This window comes from Triplophysa rosa, linkage group LG11 (genome assembly GCF_024868665.1).
Source record: "Triplophysa rosa linkage group LG11, Trosa_1v2, whole genome shotgun sequence".
Classification (NCBI taxonomy): domain Eukaryota; kingdom Metazoa; phylum Chordata; class Actinopteri; order Cypriniformes; family Nemacheilidae; genus Triplophysa; species Triplophysa rosa.
In genome coordinates this window covers 14,163,388-14,181,310 of record NC_079900.1, presented here as the reverse complement: position 1 = coordinate 14,181,310, position 17,923 = coordinate 14,163,388, and the positions used below count along the sequence as shown (strand labels likewise).

The 17,923-nt window shown below is 39.2% G+C and overlaps 1 protein-coding gene across 2 annotated transcripts; it reads right to left on the bottom strand.

Annotated features, from left to right (window-relative positions):
- Positions 1-273: 273 nt before the first annotated feature.
- rbbp6 (retinoblastoma binding protein 6) lies at positions 274-16,806 on the bottom strand. Of its 2 annotated transcripts, none has more exons than XM_057345196.1 (17): positions 15,805-16,806; positions 14,789-14,888; positions 14,290-14,326; positions 9,489-9,530; positions 8,286-8,374; positions 8,115-8,211; positions 7,837-7,979; positions 7,019-7,191; positions 6,842-6,945; positions 6,407-6,765; positions 6,252-6,324; positions 6,087-6,147; positions 5,941-5,995; positions 5,480-5,860; positions 4,353-4,472; positions 2,389-4,248; positions 274-2,298 (listed from the first exon to the last, which is right to left on the bottom strand). In XM_057345196.1, the coding sequence occupies exons 1-17, from the start codon at positions 15,968-15,970 to the stop codon at positions 858-860; spliced, it is 5,301 nt and encodes a 1,766-aa protein (XP_057201179.1). In that variant the 5' UTR covers positions 15,971-16,806; the 3' UTR covers positions 274-857. The 2 variants fall into 2 exon arrangements, with proteins under 2 accessions (XP_057201179.1, XP_057201180.1); XM_057345197.1 differs by having other exon boundaries at positions 7,837-7,976.
- Between the last annotated feature and the right edge of the window lie 1,117 nt (positions 16,807-17,923).

Below are 17,923 nucleotides of genomic sequence, written 5' to 3'. Positions count from 1 at the left end.
CAAAGTTTTTAAAGCATGCTTTTCCATAGTTGGGCAAGTGTTGCTTTCAGAATTGTAACATCTATAACAGAACATATTGCTCCTAAATGGGCACATGAAAATTTAAACATAGTATTTTATGTTCTATGAAGAGCCATCCTGCACAGCGTGTTGAGTATTACAGCTTCTGGTTTGTGGACTTGCTACACCCTACTCACAAAGTAGACAATTGTTTTAAAGCATCTTCTGCAGAGTACTAGCCTATACATACGAAATAACCGAAGAGAGACAATCTTATATATTTGCTGAAAATTTTTATTACCCTCAAAACATATGCAATTCCATTTCAGCAGACATTTTAAATAAATCTTGTGAAATTGAAGTAGAATAAAATTAAACTTAAGAGTACAGGAAATATTCACAGTGCAAATACATTTTGCGATCACTATGTGCCGCAATGACCGGACACTATTCTCCAGTTTCCTCTAACAATATCATCATACTGTCATATTGATATGTTTCTCTCCAACTTAAACATACAAGAGATGAGGTACAAAAGGGCTTTTGCAACTTGGCAAATCAAATTTACATATTAAAGTGCTTCCTCTACCATGGCCTTAATGCAAAACCGCGATGTTCTGAGAGTCTGCAAGGATTTTAAATTATAACCAAAATAATCATGAAAGTCCACAACCCAAAAACAACCATCATTCAATCTTTCATTCAAGTAGCTAACGTGACAGAGGTTAGCGTGGTCAAACAAAGCATGTATTTAACCAATAAGAAACAGCCAAGTAAGAGGATGAAAACTGAACAGAATTTGGGACACATCATTTTTCAATGTTTCTCAAATATGAGCAAAATCAACCAATAGTGAATTAAACTGATACTTTCACCCTCTGTTCCTCACTCTCCTCCTTCTCATCTTTATCTTTGTCTTTACTCTTTTTAGACTTCTTTTTCTTATGTTTGTGTTTCTGTCCCTTGAGCTCAGATTCAGATTCATTACTTGTATGCTTCTTATGCTTTTTGTGTTTCTTGTGCTTCTTGTGTTTTTTCTTCTCTTTTTTCTCTTTTTTCTCCTTTTTCTTCTTTTTGCTATCCTGACTGCCTGGAGAGCTGGGGCTGCTGCTGTGTCCGTGGCTGCCAGAAGGGCTTGGGCTGTGGCTGCCACTACTGTCTCTCTCTCGCCCCCTTTGCTCAGCTTTGTTCTCCAAGTCTGAGGTTTCGCTGTCACTTTCGCTGTAGTCTGGTACAAACGCAGCCTCGTCGGTTTCCCGTGCTAAATCCGAAGACAGTCGCATGGTGCGCGTGGATGGGACTTTGTGGTCCCCATGTGAAGCACCTTTCTCTGCCTCAGTCCTAGGCTCTGGAGTCAAAGTTCTATGAGTCCTGTGCTCCCTGTCCTTTGCGGGACGCATATCAGAATGCCTAGAGCTCTCCTTACTAAGCGACCAGTCCGCTTTGTGGTCCTCTGCCCCTGTTCTTTTGCTCTCTGGGGCATTCTGGGATGACATTCTCTTATCCTTAGTTGGACTTTGAGACTCCTGAGAAACTTCATTAGCCTTTCTTCCAGAATCCGCATGCACGTCTTTTACCCTTGAGGGCGGGGAGGGCGACAATCTTCTTCTGATAGGTTCTCTCTCATCTTTCGATCTGGTTGCTAAGTGGTCTCTTGCATCTTCCCTGTGGTCTGGTTTTCTGTTGCCAGGGCCTGTAGTTGTCTCCCTACCTGCTGGCTTTCTAGAGGTTGATTCAGGCCTGTCAGCTTGTCTGTCCCTGGAGGACTGAGAAGAGCTCCGCTCGCTGCCGTGCTCGCTGCTCCTCTCTTGTGGCCGCTCTCTCTCCTGATTTGGTTTCCTTTTATCAGTTGCTTCACGTTCGGCAGCGCTGTGATCCTTTTCTTTCCCTCGGTCTCGTTCTCTGTCCTTCTCTTTGTCAGTATCTTTCTCCTTATCGCTTGTCGTGGAGTCCTTAGCAGGTTTGACATCTGACATCTGAGCGTCTTTGGAGGCAGACGGAGTTTTGTCAGCATTGGGAGACTCTTTGTCTGTTGATTTTGCTGCAGTTGCTTCTTCCACAGGAGCAGAGCTGGGTAGGTTGACACGTCGAGTTCTGGTGGTGCCCTTAGATTCATCATCTTCAGATTCATAGTCTTCTTTCTCCCATTTGGAGCGGGGCACCTGGATCATGACGATTTCATCCTCAGCAGGGGTAGAACTGTCATTAGTGTATTCCTCCAGGGTCTTCACCACAGTTTTCTTCAGGTCAAGCTTGTCCTCGTGCTTCCTGATGGGGCTTCCGCCTGTGGAGCTGGTGCTGTCAAAGAGAACAAACATGAGATGATGGCACAGATTTGCATAACAAACTAGGAAAATACAAAGCTGCAAAGTACTTGAATGATCTCACCTGGTGTAATCGACAAGTACAGACCCCGATCCATCGGATGCATGTACCTTCCTCCTCAATTTTCCCCTTGACTTCTCTAGCCTGCCCTTTGCTGTGGTATGAGCGATGTCCTCTGATGAAAAAGCACGATCGGTGCTAGATATTCTTTTGCCAATTTCTCGGTTTATTTTAATCTTTCTCACAGGCTCTGGTTTAATATCCAAAAGGGACGGAATGGCAGGTTTCTTCTCCTCAGCTGGTCTTTCGCTCTCAGGCCTGGGTTTAGGTTTTGGTGAGCCTTTAGCCACATCAACTTCCATTTTTGCTACTTTTGTTGGAGGGGCGTCTAGGTCTTTCATAGATGATTTTTCATCTTTTCGCTTCGTCATCTTTTTATCTTGCTTAGCATCAACTGCCTTGGTGTGCATTTTCTCATCAGTTCTCACAGGCTTCTCTGGCTCTTTCTTGACTTTTACATCTTTGATGGGAACTTTGTCTTGCTTTGAAGGCTCTTTTACTAGTTCTTTTTTGTTTTTAAGATCATCTTTGATGGGCTTCAGCTCTTGATGGTGTTTGATGGGCCTGGACTGCATGAGCTTACGAGGGAGCATGAGTTTTGACTCTACTGTCTGAGGTTTACTTGCTTCTGATTTGTGTGATGATGGTTCATCTTTTACTCTCTTAATGGCGGGTTCAGTGGGAGCTGCCTTTTCTCGCAGTGCATCCGCCGCCTCTTTCTCTTTCACAGGCTTGGTCACCTTTCCAGGTATTTCTTTTTTCCCTCCACTGCTTTCAGTCTTTCGTTTAACTTTGTCAGTCTTGCTTTTGGACTTTTCTTTCTTCTCTTTTTCAGGGGTGCTCTTGTAAGGCACTGCAGCGTTGTCCATGGGCTCATCCCTGACGGGCGTGGCATCATCACGGTTTGAATTCATTAGCATCGAGTCTCCTTTACGATCATCTTTTCTGGATTCATCCATAGAGTCTGAGTGGCTGAAGGGGTCACCGTCATCTCTCTTTTTCTTGCGATGTTTCTTATGTTTCAAAGACTTGGAGTCTGTGGCAGTGCTGCCACTTGCCTCTCTGTCTTTAAGAGGCTTCAGAGATTCTTTAGGCCCTCTACTAGGTCCAGAAGTGTTGGCATGGAGGTGGCCAAACTTCTCTGCGCACTTTTCCTGGTACGTCATTGGACCTCGGCCTCTCGGAGGGCCACTGTGGCTTTGAGGTGGTGGCGGATAATCCTCCCGTCGTCCCCTGCTGTAGGGGGAGTTTTCTCTCGGACGGGGAGGGGGATAACGCTCAGGCGTATGGGGATCTCTACTGCCTGCACCACGGCCTCGAAGCTGACTGCCTGGTGGGCTGTTGTAGCTCTTGAGGTATTTGTCGTACCAATCCCTATACTCTCTTTCCCACTCTCGGTAGCGCTCTCTCTCGTAGGGATCACTTTGATCAACACTTCGTCCATAATAAGCTTTAGGTTCATATGGTGGAATCTCCCTGTACCTGCTGTTGTATTTGCGCTCACCCTCCATCTGAGAAGGAGGTGGGAGTTTCTTGCTAGGACTGTAGTTCCTAAACGGTGGGGTCCGGGAACGAGAACGATACATTGCACCACCCATCCCACTCAAATCCCGACCTCGATACGATGGCGATCTGCTGCGGGAGCGATGATACGCTGGACTGCGTGACCTGGATCGATAACTACGACTCCGACCTCGGCCTCTGCGGGAGTATGGCGAACGAGAAAAAGAGCGTGATCGGGAGCGTGATCTAGAGCGGGATAATGAGCGAGAGTATGAGCGTGGTGTTCGGGACCGTGAGCGAGATTTTGAATAGGAATATGATGAGCCACTGTACGAGGAGTCCCTGTATGGAGATTTTGATCTGGAAAAAGGAAATTGCGACAAGTTTGATAAAGATTTTTAATAAAGGGCCGATTCTTTGATAAAAAAAATGCAGCTCCGTGTGAACCTGTCATTTTCCCTTACCTTGAGTAGGATCGCCTTCTATCCTTCTGAATTTTTCTGTACTCTAACAGTTCTTTGGCAAAATCGTTGGTAAATTCCTCAAGTTTTGACTTCTCCCTGGCAACGAATCGACATTGGGAACTATTTATCAAAAACAAAGAAAACTTCACAGTTAAAATCCTCATAATTAACACTTGCTCATTCATTACCACACACAATTATTATGAGAAGCGACTGGTAGAGAGAATAATGATTCGTGCTGTCAATCGATTAAAAAAAATCTGATTAATCACACATTTTGTCCTGTGATTAATCGTGATTAATCACACAGAACATTAACGTTTTTAAATATACTTTTACATTCTTATAATTTCACATTTTATCTCCAAATTAATGTAGAAACAACATATTACTTTAACAGCATCATTTTATGAATTAAAGCCAACAATCTGATATTAGTACTGCAACTGATGTCTCTATAAATTGATTAATTTGTATCTATTTTAACATTAATTATAGCCATTCAACAGTATAATTGAGAGCTATCATATCTAACAGGTAGGAAATATACAGAAATTTAACATCAATGAACACCTCAAACAAATGACTTTGAATGAACAAAATCACAAACTTGGGTTAATGTGTTAACAAACACACTGGGTCTCATTCATGAAATGTTCACATACATATATATATATATATATTTATATATATTGAGTGATCTGCACATAAAACGGACCTTCACGAAAACTCTCCTCCGGATTCACAAATACTTTGTAAACGTCAGATTAAGATAGTGAAACGCGTGTATGTTAATGGATACCAATCATTCGTAAATAAGGCGTGCATGCATGCTCATTCATAATTAGCATATTCCCCGCCTATGAATTACAGCTACACATATTACGTATCTAGGATTGCTGTTGAATCTGGACATTTGAATGTTTTATGCACCATTTACACGTGGTATGGAGCAGGTTTTTAATTCCAACTAACATTTTGAAAATACAAACATTTTTATGAATCCTAAAATTTACGTCAGAACAACTTTAGGAACAATTTACACAAAAAATTTGTTCTGCTCGTGTTTCATGAATGAGGCCCACTGATTTTATTAGTCAGTCGCTTTTCATCAAAGTTCAACTCACTCTTCCTTCAGTCTGCGCTGCTGTCTGTAGAATTCCTCCTTGGAAAGGAAAGGTTCTACTGGCATACTGGAGATAGGGTTGGCTATGGGTGGCTGAGTGCCAGGAGGCACCCAGGGAACTTGAACATTGGGTGGGACTGGAGGATAGACTGGTGGTGGTAAGTTGAATGGAGGGGGAGGCTGCTGTCCTGGAGGAAAAGGCATTGGATACTGCGGAGGAATAACACCAGGTGGCTGAGGCATGGGGTGTGGTGGAGGTGGAAAGAGCGCAGGAGGCATGAACATAGGAGCCCCTGGACACGGCACGGGAGGAAGGTTTTGCACTGGCGGATGTTGTGTTCTGGGTGGTCGATCAATAGGTGCTCTCCCTCTACTTGTGGATCTGTAAGGATTGAAAAGTGGAGGTTAGAGGTCTTTTTTGTAATCGGACTAGAACATCAGAAAGCATGTTTAGATCCTTACTGGTCCCAGTTAGGACGACTCGTGGTTGGCCTTGGTCCACTAGCCCTGGGCTGTCCTAACATACATAAATAAATGTTAAGAATGGACCACAAAGGGTGAAACTTAAATATAAAAAAATAATACTTTCAGTTTGCATTGTTTGTTACCTGTTCTGTGCATGACGTGCTGTGGCATATTAGGCTGCCCAATTACTGGGACATGGAATCCCTAAGGCATGACAGATACATAAAAATGACATATTAAAATAATTTGGCGGAAGTAATGCAATTATATTCACCACTATGCAGAAACAACCTATAAAATGTTAATACCTTCGAAGCAGTATTTGTTGGAGCAGAGGCCTCTGATGAAGGCACAGGAGCAGATGCTGGAACTTCAGATTCCCTGCAACACACACAACAGAACAAACTGAGTCAATGTTCTAGACATACAGCAGATCCTGTGTAATGTTAAATGTGTAAATTACTTGGACAAAGGTGGGTCATCCTGCTTGGTAGAGTGCTGAGGTGAGTTCACTGTGGGGCTGTTGTCTGGCCCTGCAGGTGCATTGCTGCTCTGTATGCTAGAGCTGCTGGCAGGTGGTGGCGTGCTGGAGGGCTGGGGAGTGGCAACAGGAGACAAGGCAGCAGCCGGCATGCTTTGAGGAGGGGTGCTGGCAGCTGTCGAACTGGGAACATTGGCCATCAGAGGGTCCTGTTGGCGTCTCATAGGTGGCCGCTGCACAGGAGCCTGAGTCTGGGATCCTGATGTGGTTGATTGAGCAGCGGCAGCAGCCTTGCGAATTCTTTTGGTGTATCCAGTTTCGTTCCTAAAATTATTCACTGCCTGGAATTGGAAATATTAGGTTGTTTTAAACCTTACTGGTAATATTTAGCAACATTAATAAGGAAGGTCTTCTTACTTGGCGCAAAAACTTGTTTGCAATCAAAGCATCAGGAGACACATCCGACTGTTTGCAGGTGGGGCAAACATGTTCGTCTGACTCCAGCAAACACGTCCGGATACCTGTGGCCAGACAATTGTGTAAGGTCAAAGGTAAAACTTATTGTCTATGTGTAATGTATGCTTGGACACTTACACTCATCACAGTAGCTATTTCCACAACAGGGAATAACAACAGCATCAGTCATAAGATCCTTGCAGATCAGACAAAGTAGCTCATCAGGCACTGGATCCTCTTCCTCTGAAGATGAAGACTGATTCTGGGGCAAGAAGGGTGGTTTCTCTTTCTTTCCAATAGCATAGGCCTCACTAAACAAAGGAACCACAATAAGCTAAACAAAACCGACAACAATTTTTTGTATTAAAGGGGTCATATGGCACGAATACGTGTTTTTCCGTGTCTTTGGTGTGTTATAAGTTGCCCATGCATGTATTAGACACGTAAAATTGCAAAAATTAAAGTGTCGGAACAAAAGATGCATTCTATCTAAAAGTGAATGCTCACCCAGACCTGTCCGAAACGCCTTGTATAACCACACTCCCTCAAATCTACGTCAGATTGTGGTATGATTTGATTAAGACCACCCATATGTATACGCAAGTCAGTACTGTCAGCACAATTGCTTTGGAACCTGATGTTCCAAATATGGTAAGAGGCGTTACATTTCCATCACATGCTTGCAGCATTCGACCAGTCACTATGCACTGGTTAACTGGCCAATCATAGCACACCTCGCTTTTCAGAGCGATGAGCTTCGTAAAAAATCGGCACGTTTCAGAGAGGTGGGGTAAAGATGATATACAGACATGCGGAAACCTTAAAAACGTTTTTAACCTTAAATCATGTATACTCATTGCATTACATCTAAAACAAACGATAATATTAGTTTTAGCCGTGTCATATAAACCCTTTAAAAAGTGAGACTATTTTCACCAAACACAACATTTACTTACGCATCAATAGTGGGAATGGCATATATTCCACTGTTGGTCAGCATTACACCCTTCCGGTTTGGATCATCTACCTCCACCATAAAACTGCGAGGAATTCCTGTGCTTTTCTTTATCCGTTGAGGAGCTTCGAAACTTCGGTCCTGCTAACGCATGGTTGACATTCAAGGTTACATTTCTTCTCTGACCAAAGGCATAATATTAAAAAGTTGTACTGTGTGTCTTGACATTCCAATCAATTGTAATGCTTAAAGCAATTATAGTAACAAAAGCCCATTTACCCCATTTGTTGGGCAGTTCCTGATATAATGTCCAGTTTTTCCACAACGAAAGCATGTGTAGTTCGGTGGGGGTGGACCAACAAGCTTCTTTGCATAACTGATAACAAAGATTTGTGTTAGAATTGATATAAGAGAAATTTAGCAAATACGGGTCTTGTATTGCATACATACTTGATGGGGTCATAGTCATGGTTGGACTGAGACATCATTGCTTTAATTTTGTCTTCCTCTGACGCATTTGTTTCAGCAAGATTGGCTGTCTGTTTAACAGGCAACAATGTTTTCACACATAACATCCATTTTGAGCAGAGACCAAAGATGCACTGAAGCCTTGGTCCTCTAAGCTGCTGCTTGCCTCTATTAGTGTGAGATCATACTACACAAAATATTTAAAGTGATGGATCAGGCCTTGAAATGACTTTAGGTCAAAAGACCTGAGAGCATGAATGGGATACTCATTTCAAATGCCAAACTGACAGTCTAAATGCATTGCCCATGGTCTAACAGACATTCCCCCTTAGTTTTATTGAACACATGTCTCTTTATGCCATGAGTCAGATAAACAATAGGATAGTACACACATACTGCCATGTCATCCAGGTCTCTTAGTAAAACTTTAGACACAGATATGGATAATGGTGTGATAACCTTAACCTTACACTGTATTGCTTACATATTAAAAATGTTGATATCACATGATGAAAAGATAAAATACATTTAGCTGCCGATGAGCAAGTCCCAGCGTAAAAATGAATTAAAGCTTTCATCCAGTTGCAAAAAAGTCCAGAAAAAAAACAAAAATCGACAGAGCTGTTGCAATTTCCAAAAAAGTGGAAAAAAAGTTCAGCATGATCCACAGGCTTTCATCTTCAATTGGAGAAAAACTGAGAACAAAACAAAATGATTCCAGAGTACTTCGTGTGAAAAAAATGGGCTTGCACAAAACTCTTCTTCACACTAATAAAGGCAATGAGCTCGCTCATGACAGGACCAGGCTTTACACAAGTGTCAGAACTTATACAAGCATCAAAACAAACAATGAGCTCATAAGCAATTATTCATTTTAGATATAAAAACTTAATTTACAGTTATTACCGCTATGCAACTATCACACATACTCCTATAATCACAATTTTTGCAAGTGTAAACATACAATTCCATAAATTAAAAAATCTCAGTTTGGATTTGGAGCATTTGCAACAAACACCATACATTGTGAATAACACAGGCAAGTTGGATTAGACAAACCACAAGATTATTGACAAAAAATATATACAAATACAGATTGTGCACCTAGATTATGGCTTGCCAAATCCAAACACTGAGATAAGTTAGACATTACAACAGAGAGAAATGTTTTCAGAGATTAAGTACCTTTGAAAGCAGAGCCAGTGAAATGGATGAAGAATCATCAATCTGTCATTAGAAAACAAAACATTAAAACAAAGAGGGGTTTCACCACTATGACAATGCACAACTCCATGTCCAACTGAATGTTTTGAGTTCTAACACCACAAAAACAAACCAATATTTACAGCTAGGTCCTTGGTTGTACCTGAAATTTGGAAAATTATGCAGATAAACTACATACTTTGTCTAATTACCAAAAATTAATACTTGACTTGATTTTGACACCAAGAGCAGAAATCATTTGTTAATTACTTGTTATCCAGGGAAAAACCAAGAAATCCTATAAAGAGTGAACACACAGGGTCTTAAGAAAGATGTCAAAGAAATAAACACTATTTTATTGTAGATCCTTGCAGTAAATCAGAAAAAATAGTCATGAAAAAAGCAACTTTTACAACAGGCCAAGTAGAATATTCCAGACTTCATCTGAACTGGGTAGTTTTTCACTAACAAAACTGTCCTACATGTGTCAGTCTATATTCAGTTTATCTAGGTATCTTCAGTTAACTTAACACATACATGAGAAAGCAAGCTACAAGTGCTATCACAAACCAACAAAAACAAACATATGTTTATTTGCCACATTTTGTTTTCATTTCAGTACAATAGAAAAAATACAAAAATGCTGAAAAAGTACAAAATAAAGTCAAATATGAACTAGGAATGCACCTAGGAATGTGTATTAAAAGTACAATGTCATGTTCCAAACAGAAGAGGAAACAAAAAGCACTTTAGTTTTGTTAAAACAGAAGACAGGGCAACATTTTAACTATCGTAAAACATGTGCCCATTTAGAATCCCTCTGAATCTGTAATAATCTGTAATTACAAATGGTTCAAAAAGTATCACTTTTTGACTAATCTAGATTTTTAAACATCACAACAAAAAATGCTCTTCCCATTAGAAAATGTTGTGACAAACAAAAAATGACCAAGGTAAAGTACAGACCAGAGACAAAGTGAGAACAAATCAATACAATTGTGTCGACTAAGTCTCAAAGCGTGACGTTTTACACAAATGTGCATTTTTAACCTGTGCAGTAATCCACAGGAGGCAATGTGATTTTGCCAAAAGTAAGCGGTGCTTGCTTATGACAAAAGGCACAACGTACTTAAAAACAAAACATTCAAAAAGGTCCTCAAATTTCCAACAATGCTCATAACAGCGTCATGTTATTACCGTTTTCTGCATATGTGGCGTTTCAGATGGAAGGAAGAGTTTTTCAATTTTAAAAAGTTGAAGCGTAAGCCCCCGTTTTTGCAAACAGTGGTTGTGTAATTTTTGCCTGCAGCAAAAAGTGAGTTCATAAATAGAGCTGCAAGCGTCCGTGGAGCTACAGTAAACACTGATCCTGTGTTTCTTTCAAGTGATCAGTATCTGAAAATCCCAGTGTAGCACAAGTCCAGTGATTACAGAACACTGTGGGGGAGGGAAACTTGTGATTTCACTCCACTCACATATGCTGGTACAGAATGGGTATAGTACATTTGGCTTACATTTTTAATGGCTAAAAAAAATCAGTTATCTGAATTAAACCACAATTTTAATTTATGACCTGTACAATAATTCCATGCCACAAAAGGCCATTTTGAGTGCTGTTTATCTTAGTTTTGCACTGTTGGTCCCCATCAATGACATTTCAGTTGATTCAGCATTGGGGCTGGTTGAGGGAAAGATCACTCTGATTGGCTTTTTATACATGAACTATATGAAAAGGTATATACCAACAAGCACTGATTTGTATATCCACAGTTCTAGCTTTACAGCTTTTCCCTTTTTAAATCTCGAATACAGACTACTGGCACCTGCTGGTGTGCAAAATATTTCCTCTCATGCAGGCACAAAACATGCATGTCTTCACAGTGCAACTATTTGGACCAGACATGGTTATTAGTGTTAAGTAATGTTGCTGCTGGTTCTTATATCGCTTGGTGTGTCATGAGATCAATGACAATTTAACATTTTTAAGATTTAGACCTATTTGATTGCACATAAATTCTCAAACATATTTGGTCTAATTACTACATTTTTGTAAAAAAAAAAAAACATTTAACAGTACAACAGAACATTGCTGTCCTCAATATCACTTGTTAATCCCTCTTTCAAAAAAAGATACACCTCTTGCTGGGAGATGATTTAGTTTTAAGCAAATGTATAAAAAAAGGTAGCTGGCACCCAGTGCTTTCTCAATGAATGTTATAAGCACCCCAAGCTCAGTTCATTTCAATGTAATTCATTGAAGCCTTTTACAGTTTATTTCACTCTACCACATCACAATTTAGGTTTTTTATCCTATTAAATTGCCTAGCCTTGAACTCTGACCAGAACATAATGCAAGAAATACACAAAATGGCCTAGTTTAATTAGTATCTTACTTAAATACTTGTTTATTGTATTTAAGTAATTAAAATTAAATTTTACCAAACACTTAAAGAAAAACTCAGTAGTTAACTTAAGCACATTTCAACAATATATTTAGCAAGTGAAAACCTTTGTGATAAGTGATGCTGCATTTACAGTGCTTAGTGTGAGTATAGGGTGACTGCCATATGTCGACCTGCACAACAAATAAAGTGCACCTTCAACCGCATATCTGCAGTAGTTATGCATGTCTATCTGGCCTAAGAAGCACTGTTACAGTAATAAATCGCTCTTAAAAATAAAAAAAAACTAAATGTTAGTGATGATATGAAGTGCATGGTTTTAACTACAGTAAGAAAATAGCAATTGACCTATCGCTAATCCTCGTCCCCATTAGATACTCTCGCCAACTCCGACAAACACACAGAGTTCGCTAATGTCTTGCAATGAGTGCTGAACAGTGTACAAGCCTTGTCCCAATAGTTTTTTCACACATTTTGCACACTCTCTCGTTGGGGAGCATTCTAGTGGGACTTAAATATATCATGCAAGGATAAAGATTTTACAATAAATATGGTAGATAAGATTAATTTGGAAGCAAGGGTTTACATATCACAATGCAAGTGGGAGAGGCCGGTCGTCATGATCGCAAATGACAACACTGTTCATGTACGGCAGGGTAAGATTAAATTAATTTACATTTAATATGGAACTGACATATACACCTTCGTTAATGTGTTTTTGACCTGCAATGAACATGACGTGAGAACAGTTAGCTATTTAGGTTTGTATGTTATCATGGACTCGCTAACTTAACCGTTTTTACGATGACATTAACGTTCTGCTTGAGCACACGAAAATTCTAAATTAATGAGCATAACAACCGTTTTCTTTGGGATTGGGGTTGAATCAGGTTACTGCGCCCACATTTCGCGGTCTTGTTTAGGTTTAGCAAATGGAATAAAATACTTTCCATTCCTAATCCTTTCATGATACCTGGAATCAGTGTTACAAGTACCCCAGGCACATCGATTTACCATTTTTGTAGTATAAACAATGAGAGCTTCGGATTTGACAATGCTTCTCTATGGCACTGAAACCTCAAATTGTCCGAGTTCCGGTCCCCGTGCACCTGATACTCAGCTGCCATTGGCTCATCTGCATTTGCGGGGAGGGGCTTAGCGATCGGTCAATTGAGTGTTACTACTCAAATTAAAATTGTGCATGAGATGGCTTGATTATCTTATTAAAGGGATAGTTCAACCAAAAAAAAAAAAAAAGTAATTTATTCACCCCATATTATTTAAAACCTGTATCGACTCTTCTATGGAACACAAAAGATATTTTGAGGAGTATCTCAGTGGTCTTGTGTCCATTCAATGAAACCAAACCTTGTGAGTAACATTCTTCATCTTCTTGTATGATCTTAAGAAAGTCATACAGGTTTGGAATAACATGAGAATAAGTAAATGATGAGGAATTTATTTTTAGGCAAACTATTCCATTAAACACTAAGGGACAGTTTCCTGGACAGGGATTAGATTAAACCAGGACTAGACTTTAGTTAAATTAGGACATTTAAATAGTTTTTAAAACATTCCTTAGAAAAACCCTTCTGTACATTTTGAGACAACAGTGGTATTGATGCAATTTAAGATGTCATTGCAAGGTATTTTTTTTAGACATTTATTTTAGTCTAGGACTAGTCTTAAACCCTGTACGGGAAAGCACCTCTAAGAGTTTTCTGAACGAACATTAAGCCCTAACAAGAACAAACTGTCAGTTAAGAACCACCACTCAATATGAACATTTAGTACATAACTGCTCTTACTGTATTTGTTCTTAACCCTTATTTACATACACTTGAGCACACTTATGTATCCATGCAACTCTAAACTACCATATAAGTTGTGTAAACATGGGCAGTCAGACATTAAAGCTGTGTGATACAAGGTGTAATGTGGTAAATAACACAATGCACTTTTTATTTAAAAACAAAAAACAGACAGCTTTTACAGATGTGTCACTTTAAGGACAAACAAACTGAACATAGGCCATGTTCACGAATTACCATATAGATCAATACGATCTTACACTACACTGTAAAACAATTCATATTTTAAGAGGATTAAAACTCTTATTTCAATGTGAAACAGTGTATAAGCATGCGCACAGACTTCTGTACACATTGGAAATTGCATAAAAAACATGAAACTTAATGCAACAAATGTAGTGAATCACAATATAAACATTCAGCTCAACACACTTTGTCATCTTCAAACAGATTTCAAAGACAACATTGAGGAGCATGAGAAAAGTTCCCTAAATGATGTAAGACAAAGCAACTTCTGGGAAGTTTGAAAATGTGTGTAATGAGACAAGGAAATGAGGTGTTTTTACATACTGCTTTTGAAGATCCACTTGATTGTTCAGATCGATCGCTGCAAAGCAAAACAAAAAAAAGAGATTTACTTTCAGTTATAATCACTTTGTCCAAAAGTGCAGACAAGAAGTTATGAATGCTACTCTTATTGGCAAGTTTGACTATGACATCAAACTCTATAGGCTATTGTCTCAAAGTGTGAAAATGCAAAAGTACAAATAAGAAAACGATGGCTAAAGAGCCAACACTTTAATTCAACTCAGAATCTGGGTCTTGGCTTTTAAAACATGCTTCCTGTCAGGCAGCACAGATTAAACAGATGTTAACAGCAAGTGAAAAATGTGTAAATGTCAGACTACTTACATTTACATTTGGCAGACGATTTTATCCAAAGCGACTTACATTGCATTATCCTATACATTTGTTTCTAAGTATGTGCAATCCCCTGGGATCGAAACCACAACCTCTGTGTTCTTAGCGCCATGCTTTTACCACTGAGCTACAGAAAAGCCGTACTTACATGACATATGTTTTGCTTGTCGACTTAACCCCTCCAATAGGTATTCGTCTGATGATGACAGATGAGTTTTTGGGTATAAGGGCCCCATCATCAGTGTATTCTATAAACAAAAACATTAAAGATTGGATTATTAAACCAAGTCTCACATAACAGACATTTTTCAATCACTTGTCTTTTAAAGGCCCATTGAGTGAAATCTAGCAGCAAGGTTGCGAATTGCAACCAACCCCTCCCCATCCCTTTCGAATCACCACAATGGCTGACAAGAACATGGCGAATTACAAGCAATGGGACCCACGGTGTATGCAGATAGAAATAGCTCATTCTAAGGTAATACAAACATAACGCTTCATTGTGTACTCTCTTTATACACCTCTGAAGGTATAACTATGTATATTATACATTGCATTTCTATCAATAGATCATCCCATAAATTACACACTAGACCTTTAAAGATCTGCATTACGGGTATCTTGGGTAGTGTTATGTTGCCCCCATGTGATCTCGGAAATACGAGTTTACTAAGTATAAATTGCACATGAAGACCCTCTCCCCAATGGTAAACATGACATCAAAGACCGTTCATGATAAGTTTTTACCTAGGACGCTCGTATTTCCGAGAATTCCGAGAGCACGTGAAGGCATCATTAAGCACATGTCCGAATACACAAAATGGAGTCCATTGTTCATTGCTTCAGACAATAACAACAGTAGACAACTTATCTACTAAGAACTTTATTGCTAATAAATAAAAATGATAATATCACATCAAATACTAAGGAATAACTAGATTTTTTTAGCGACAACTAGAAAATGTTGCATAGTAGGCCTACACTATAAGACGACGTTGTGGTTATTAGCATTTGGTCTGATTAGCGTTGTTAGCCAACGTAAACTTTGATAAGTTATAGTCTGTAAACATTGATAAACCTTACATTTTATTTACCAAAAATATACAAAACCTTTCAAACATGTTTAACAGTCAAAACATCAGTAAGGCATTTTACAGGACTTACCTTCTTTAGTTTGCGCGTTGGTGATTTGCAGGTCGCAGTCCGCGGCCTTCAGTTTTTCTCGGCCCATGATCTGGCGTTTCAAATCACTGAGCGTGATGTGGAGGCCATCAAAGGTGACCGTGTCGTAGTTAAGTTTAGAAGAAAACTTGTAATGGACACAAGACATGTTTAAACAATCCTTGTGGTCAGATACCACCACACACAACCAAACTCAACGAAGTTACAACTTTCAGAATCGCGTGGGCTAGCCCAGCGACCAACCTTTTTCATATGTCAATTTACCACTTTAACAGTTTAAGAGTAATAGCCATACTTGCTCATCATCTTAACCATTTAAGAGCCACCACTAAACGGAGGCCATGTTTATTTCGCCTGACGGTAAGAGATATAATAAATAACTGCGAACTCGATATTTCAATTGTTCGAAGAGATCAAGTGCAACACGCAATCTTAAAGACGCAAGCGGTTCATTGTCCATGAAATTTTCCAACAAAAGCGAGAAATTCTCCCGCTGATTCAATGTCCCAGGGCGCTCAGTCGTAACTGTTCGCAAGGTCCAACTCCGATCGAGAAATGTAGTTCAAACAATGTCCGTGTGGATAAACGTGTAGAGTCCGGTCAAGTATTTCGCACCAGTGTCCGTCTCGAAGTTCCTCCGTAGTGTTTTTTCTCTCTCAATGTAACGTGAGTCCAACTCTCAACAAAACACGAACCGATGGAAATTGAAGCAAGGCCTGAAACAATGTGACTAGCAGCTAGCGTGACCAACCTAAAATGGCTTCCATCGCACAAACAGACAAAAAAAGACTACAACAAAATGCTAAAAAAAAAAAAAGAACAAGTAATATGTTTATCCTGTAATCAAAATACTGCTGCGATAATCCAGTCGCTCCGTCGTCAACCTTGATGACAACATCAACGTCTAAAACAGGTTGCACATACGATAATACTCAGCAGCTTGTCTTCAGATTCGAGGGGTTTCCGCACAAAATGCAGGGGCAAAGAATGAACAAGTAACAGGGAGGAGCTAACAGTACGCATGCGCGGAGAGTACTACTTGCAGGAATTCAACCATTTTGTAATCAATATGTAATACCGGCGGCTTTGGTAATACAAACTAATAATAATAATAGACAATAAGCATTGTATTATTTTAATTAGAGACTTCTTATTTATTTTAATTTTATTTTTATATATAATTATATGAAGTTGTTTAGTAATTTATATCCACAAGATGGCAGAATATATTCACAAATTCTGGTAGTGTCTTACTGTGTATCAGTAACAGGCTGGTGAGTAGCAATGAATTTGACACAATTAGGCCATAATTTGGTTTCTATTAATTTCTAAAGCCAACAAATATAAAAAATATCGTTATCACTTATGACATATATTGTAATGTTTATCAACAATCATTGCATTGTTTTATGATTTTAATTGACTTTTACTTAATATAGAGAGAGAAAATCGTTTTTTTTAACTGGAAAGCAAAGAAACTCCACGCTGTCTTAAAGGGACAGTCCACATAAAAATGAAAATTCTCTCAAGTTGTTCCAAACCTGTAAACATTTACAGCAACTGAGATTTCTGGGGCACCATTGACTACCATAGTGGAAACAAATATTGTATATATATTTTTTGTTCTGTTAAACTCAAAAGAAGATATTTTGAAGAATTTAGGAAAACAAACAGTTCTGGGGCACCTCTGACTGTCATTTTCAATTCAATTCAATTTTATTTATATAGCGCTTTTCACAATGTGCATTGTTCCAAATCAGCTTTACAGGAGAAAATAAGAAAAATGGAAAAACACAAAAAAGGTAAAACACAGCACACAAGATCATTCTAGTAAATAATATCTAATAAATGCAGTCGCCCGGTGGTTTATTTAGGGTATTATGCATTAAGTGAATGCTTGGCTGAAAAGATGTGTCTTTAATCTAGATTTAAATTGGGAGAGTGTGTCTGACCCTCGAATAGTATCGGGAAGGCTATTCCAGAGTTTAGATGCTACGTATGAGAAAGCTCTACCCCCTTTGGTGGATTTAGTTATTCTAGGTGTTATCAAAAGTCTGGAGTTTTGAGATCTTAGAGAGCGTGATGGGTTGTAATGTAGTAG

What these genes read in the sequence shown, in the direction of transcription:
- rbbp6 (XM_057345196.1), bottom strand. Translation starts at nt 15,970, where the DNA reads ATGTCTTGTGTCCATTACAAGTTTTCTTCTAAACTTAACTACGACACG. An exon ending in CAAGTGGATCTTCAAAAGCA is followed by an intron (nt 9,531 to 14,289) that starts GTATGTAAAAAC and finishes TTCTAATGACAG; the next exon opens with ATTGATGATTCTTCATCCAT. An exon ending in GCCATTCCCACTATTGATGC is followed by an intron (nt 7,192 to 7,836) that starts GTAAGTAAATGT and finishes TCCTTTGTTTAG; the next exon opens with TGAGGCCTATGCTATTGGAA.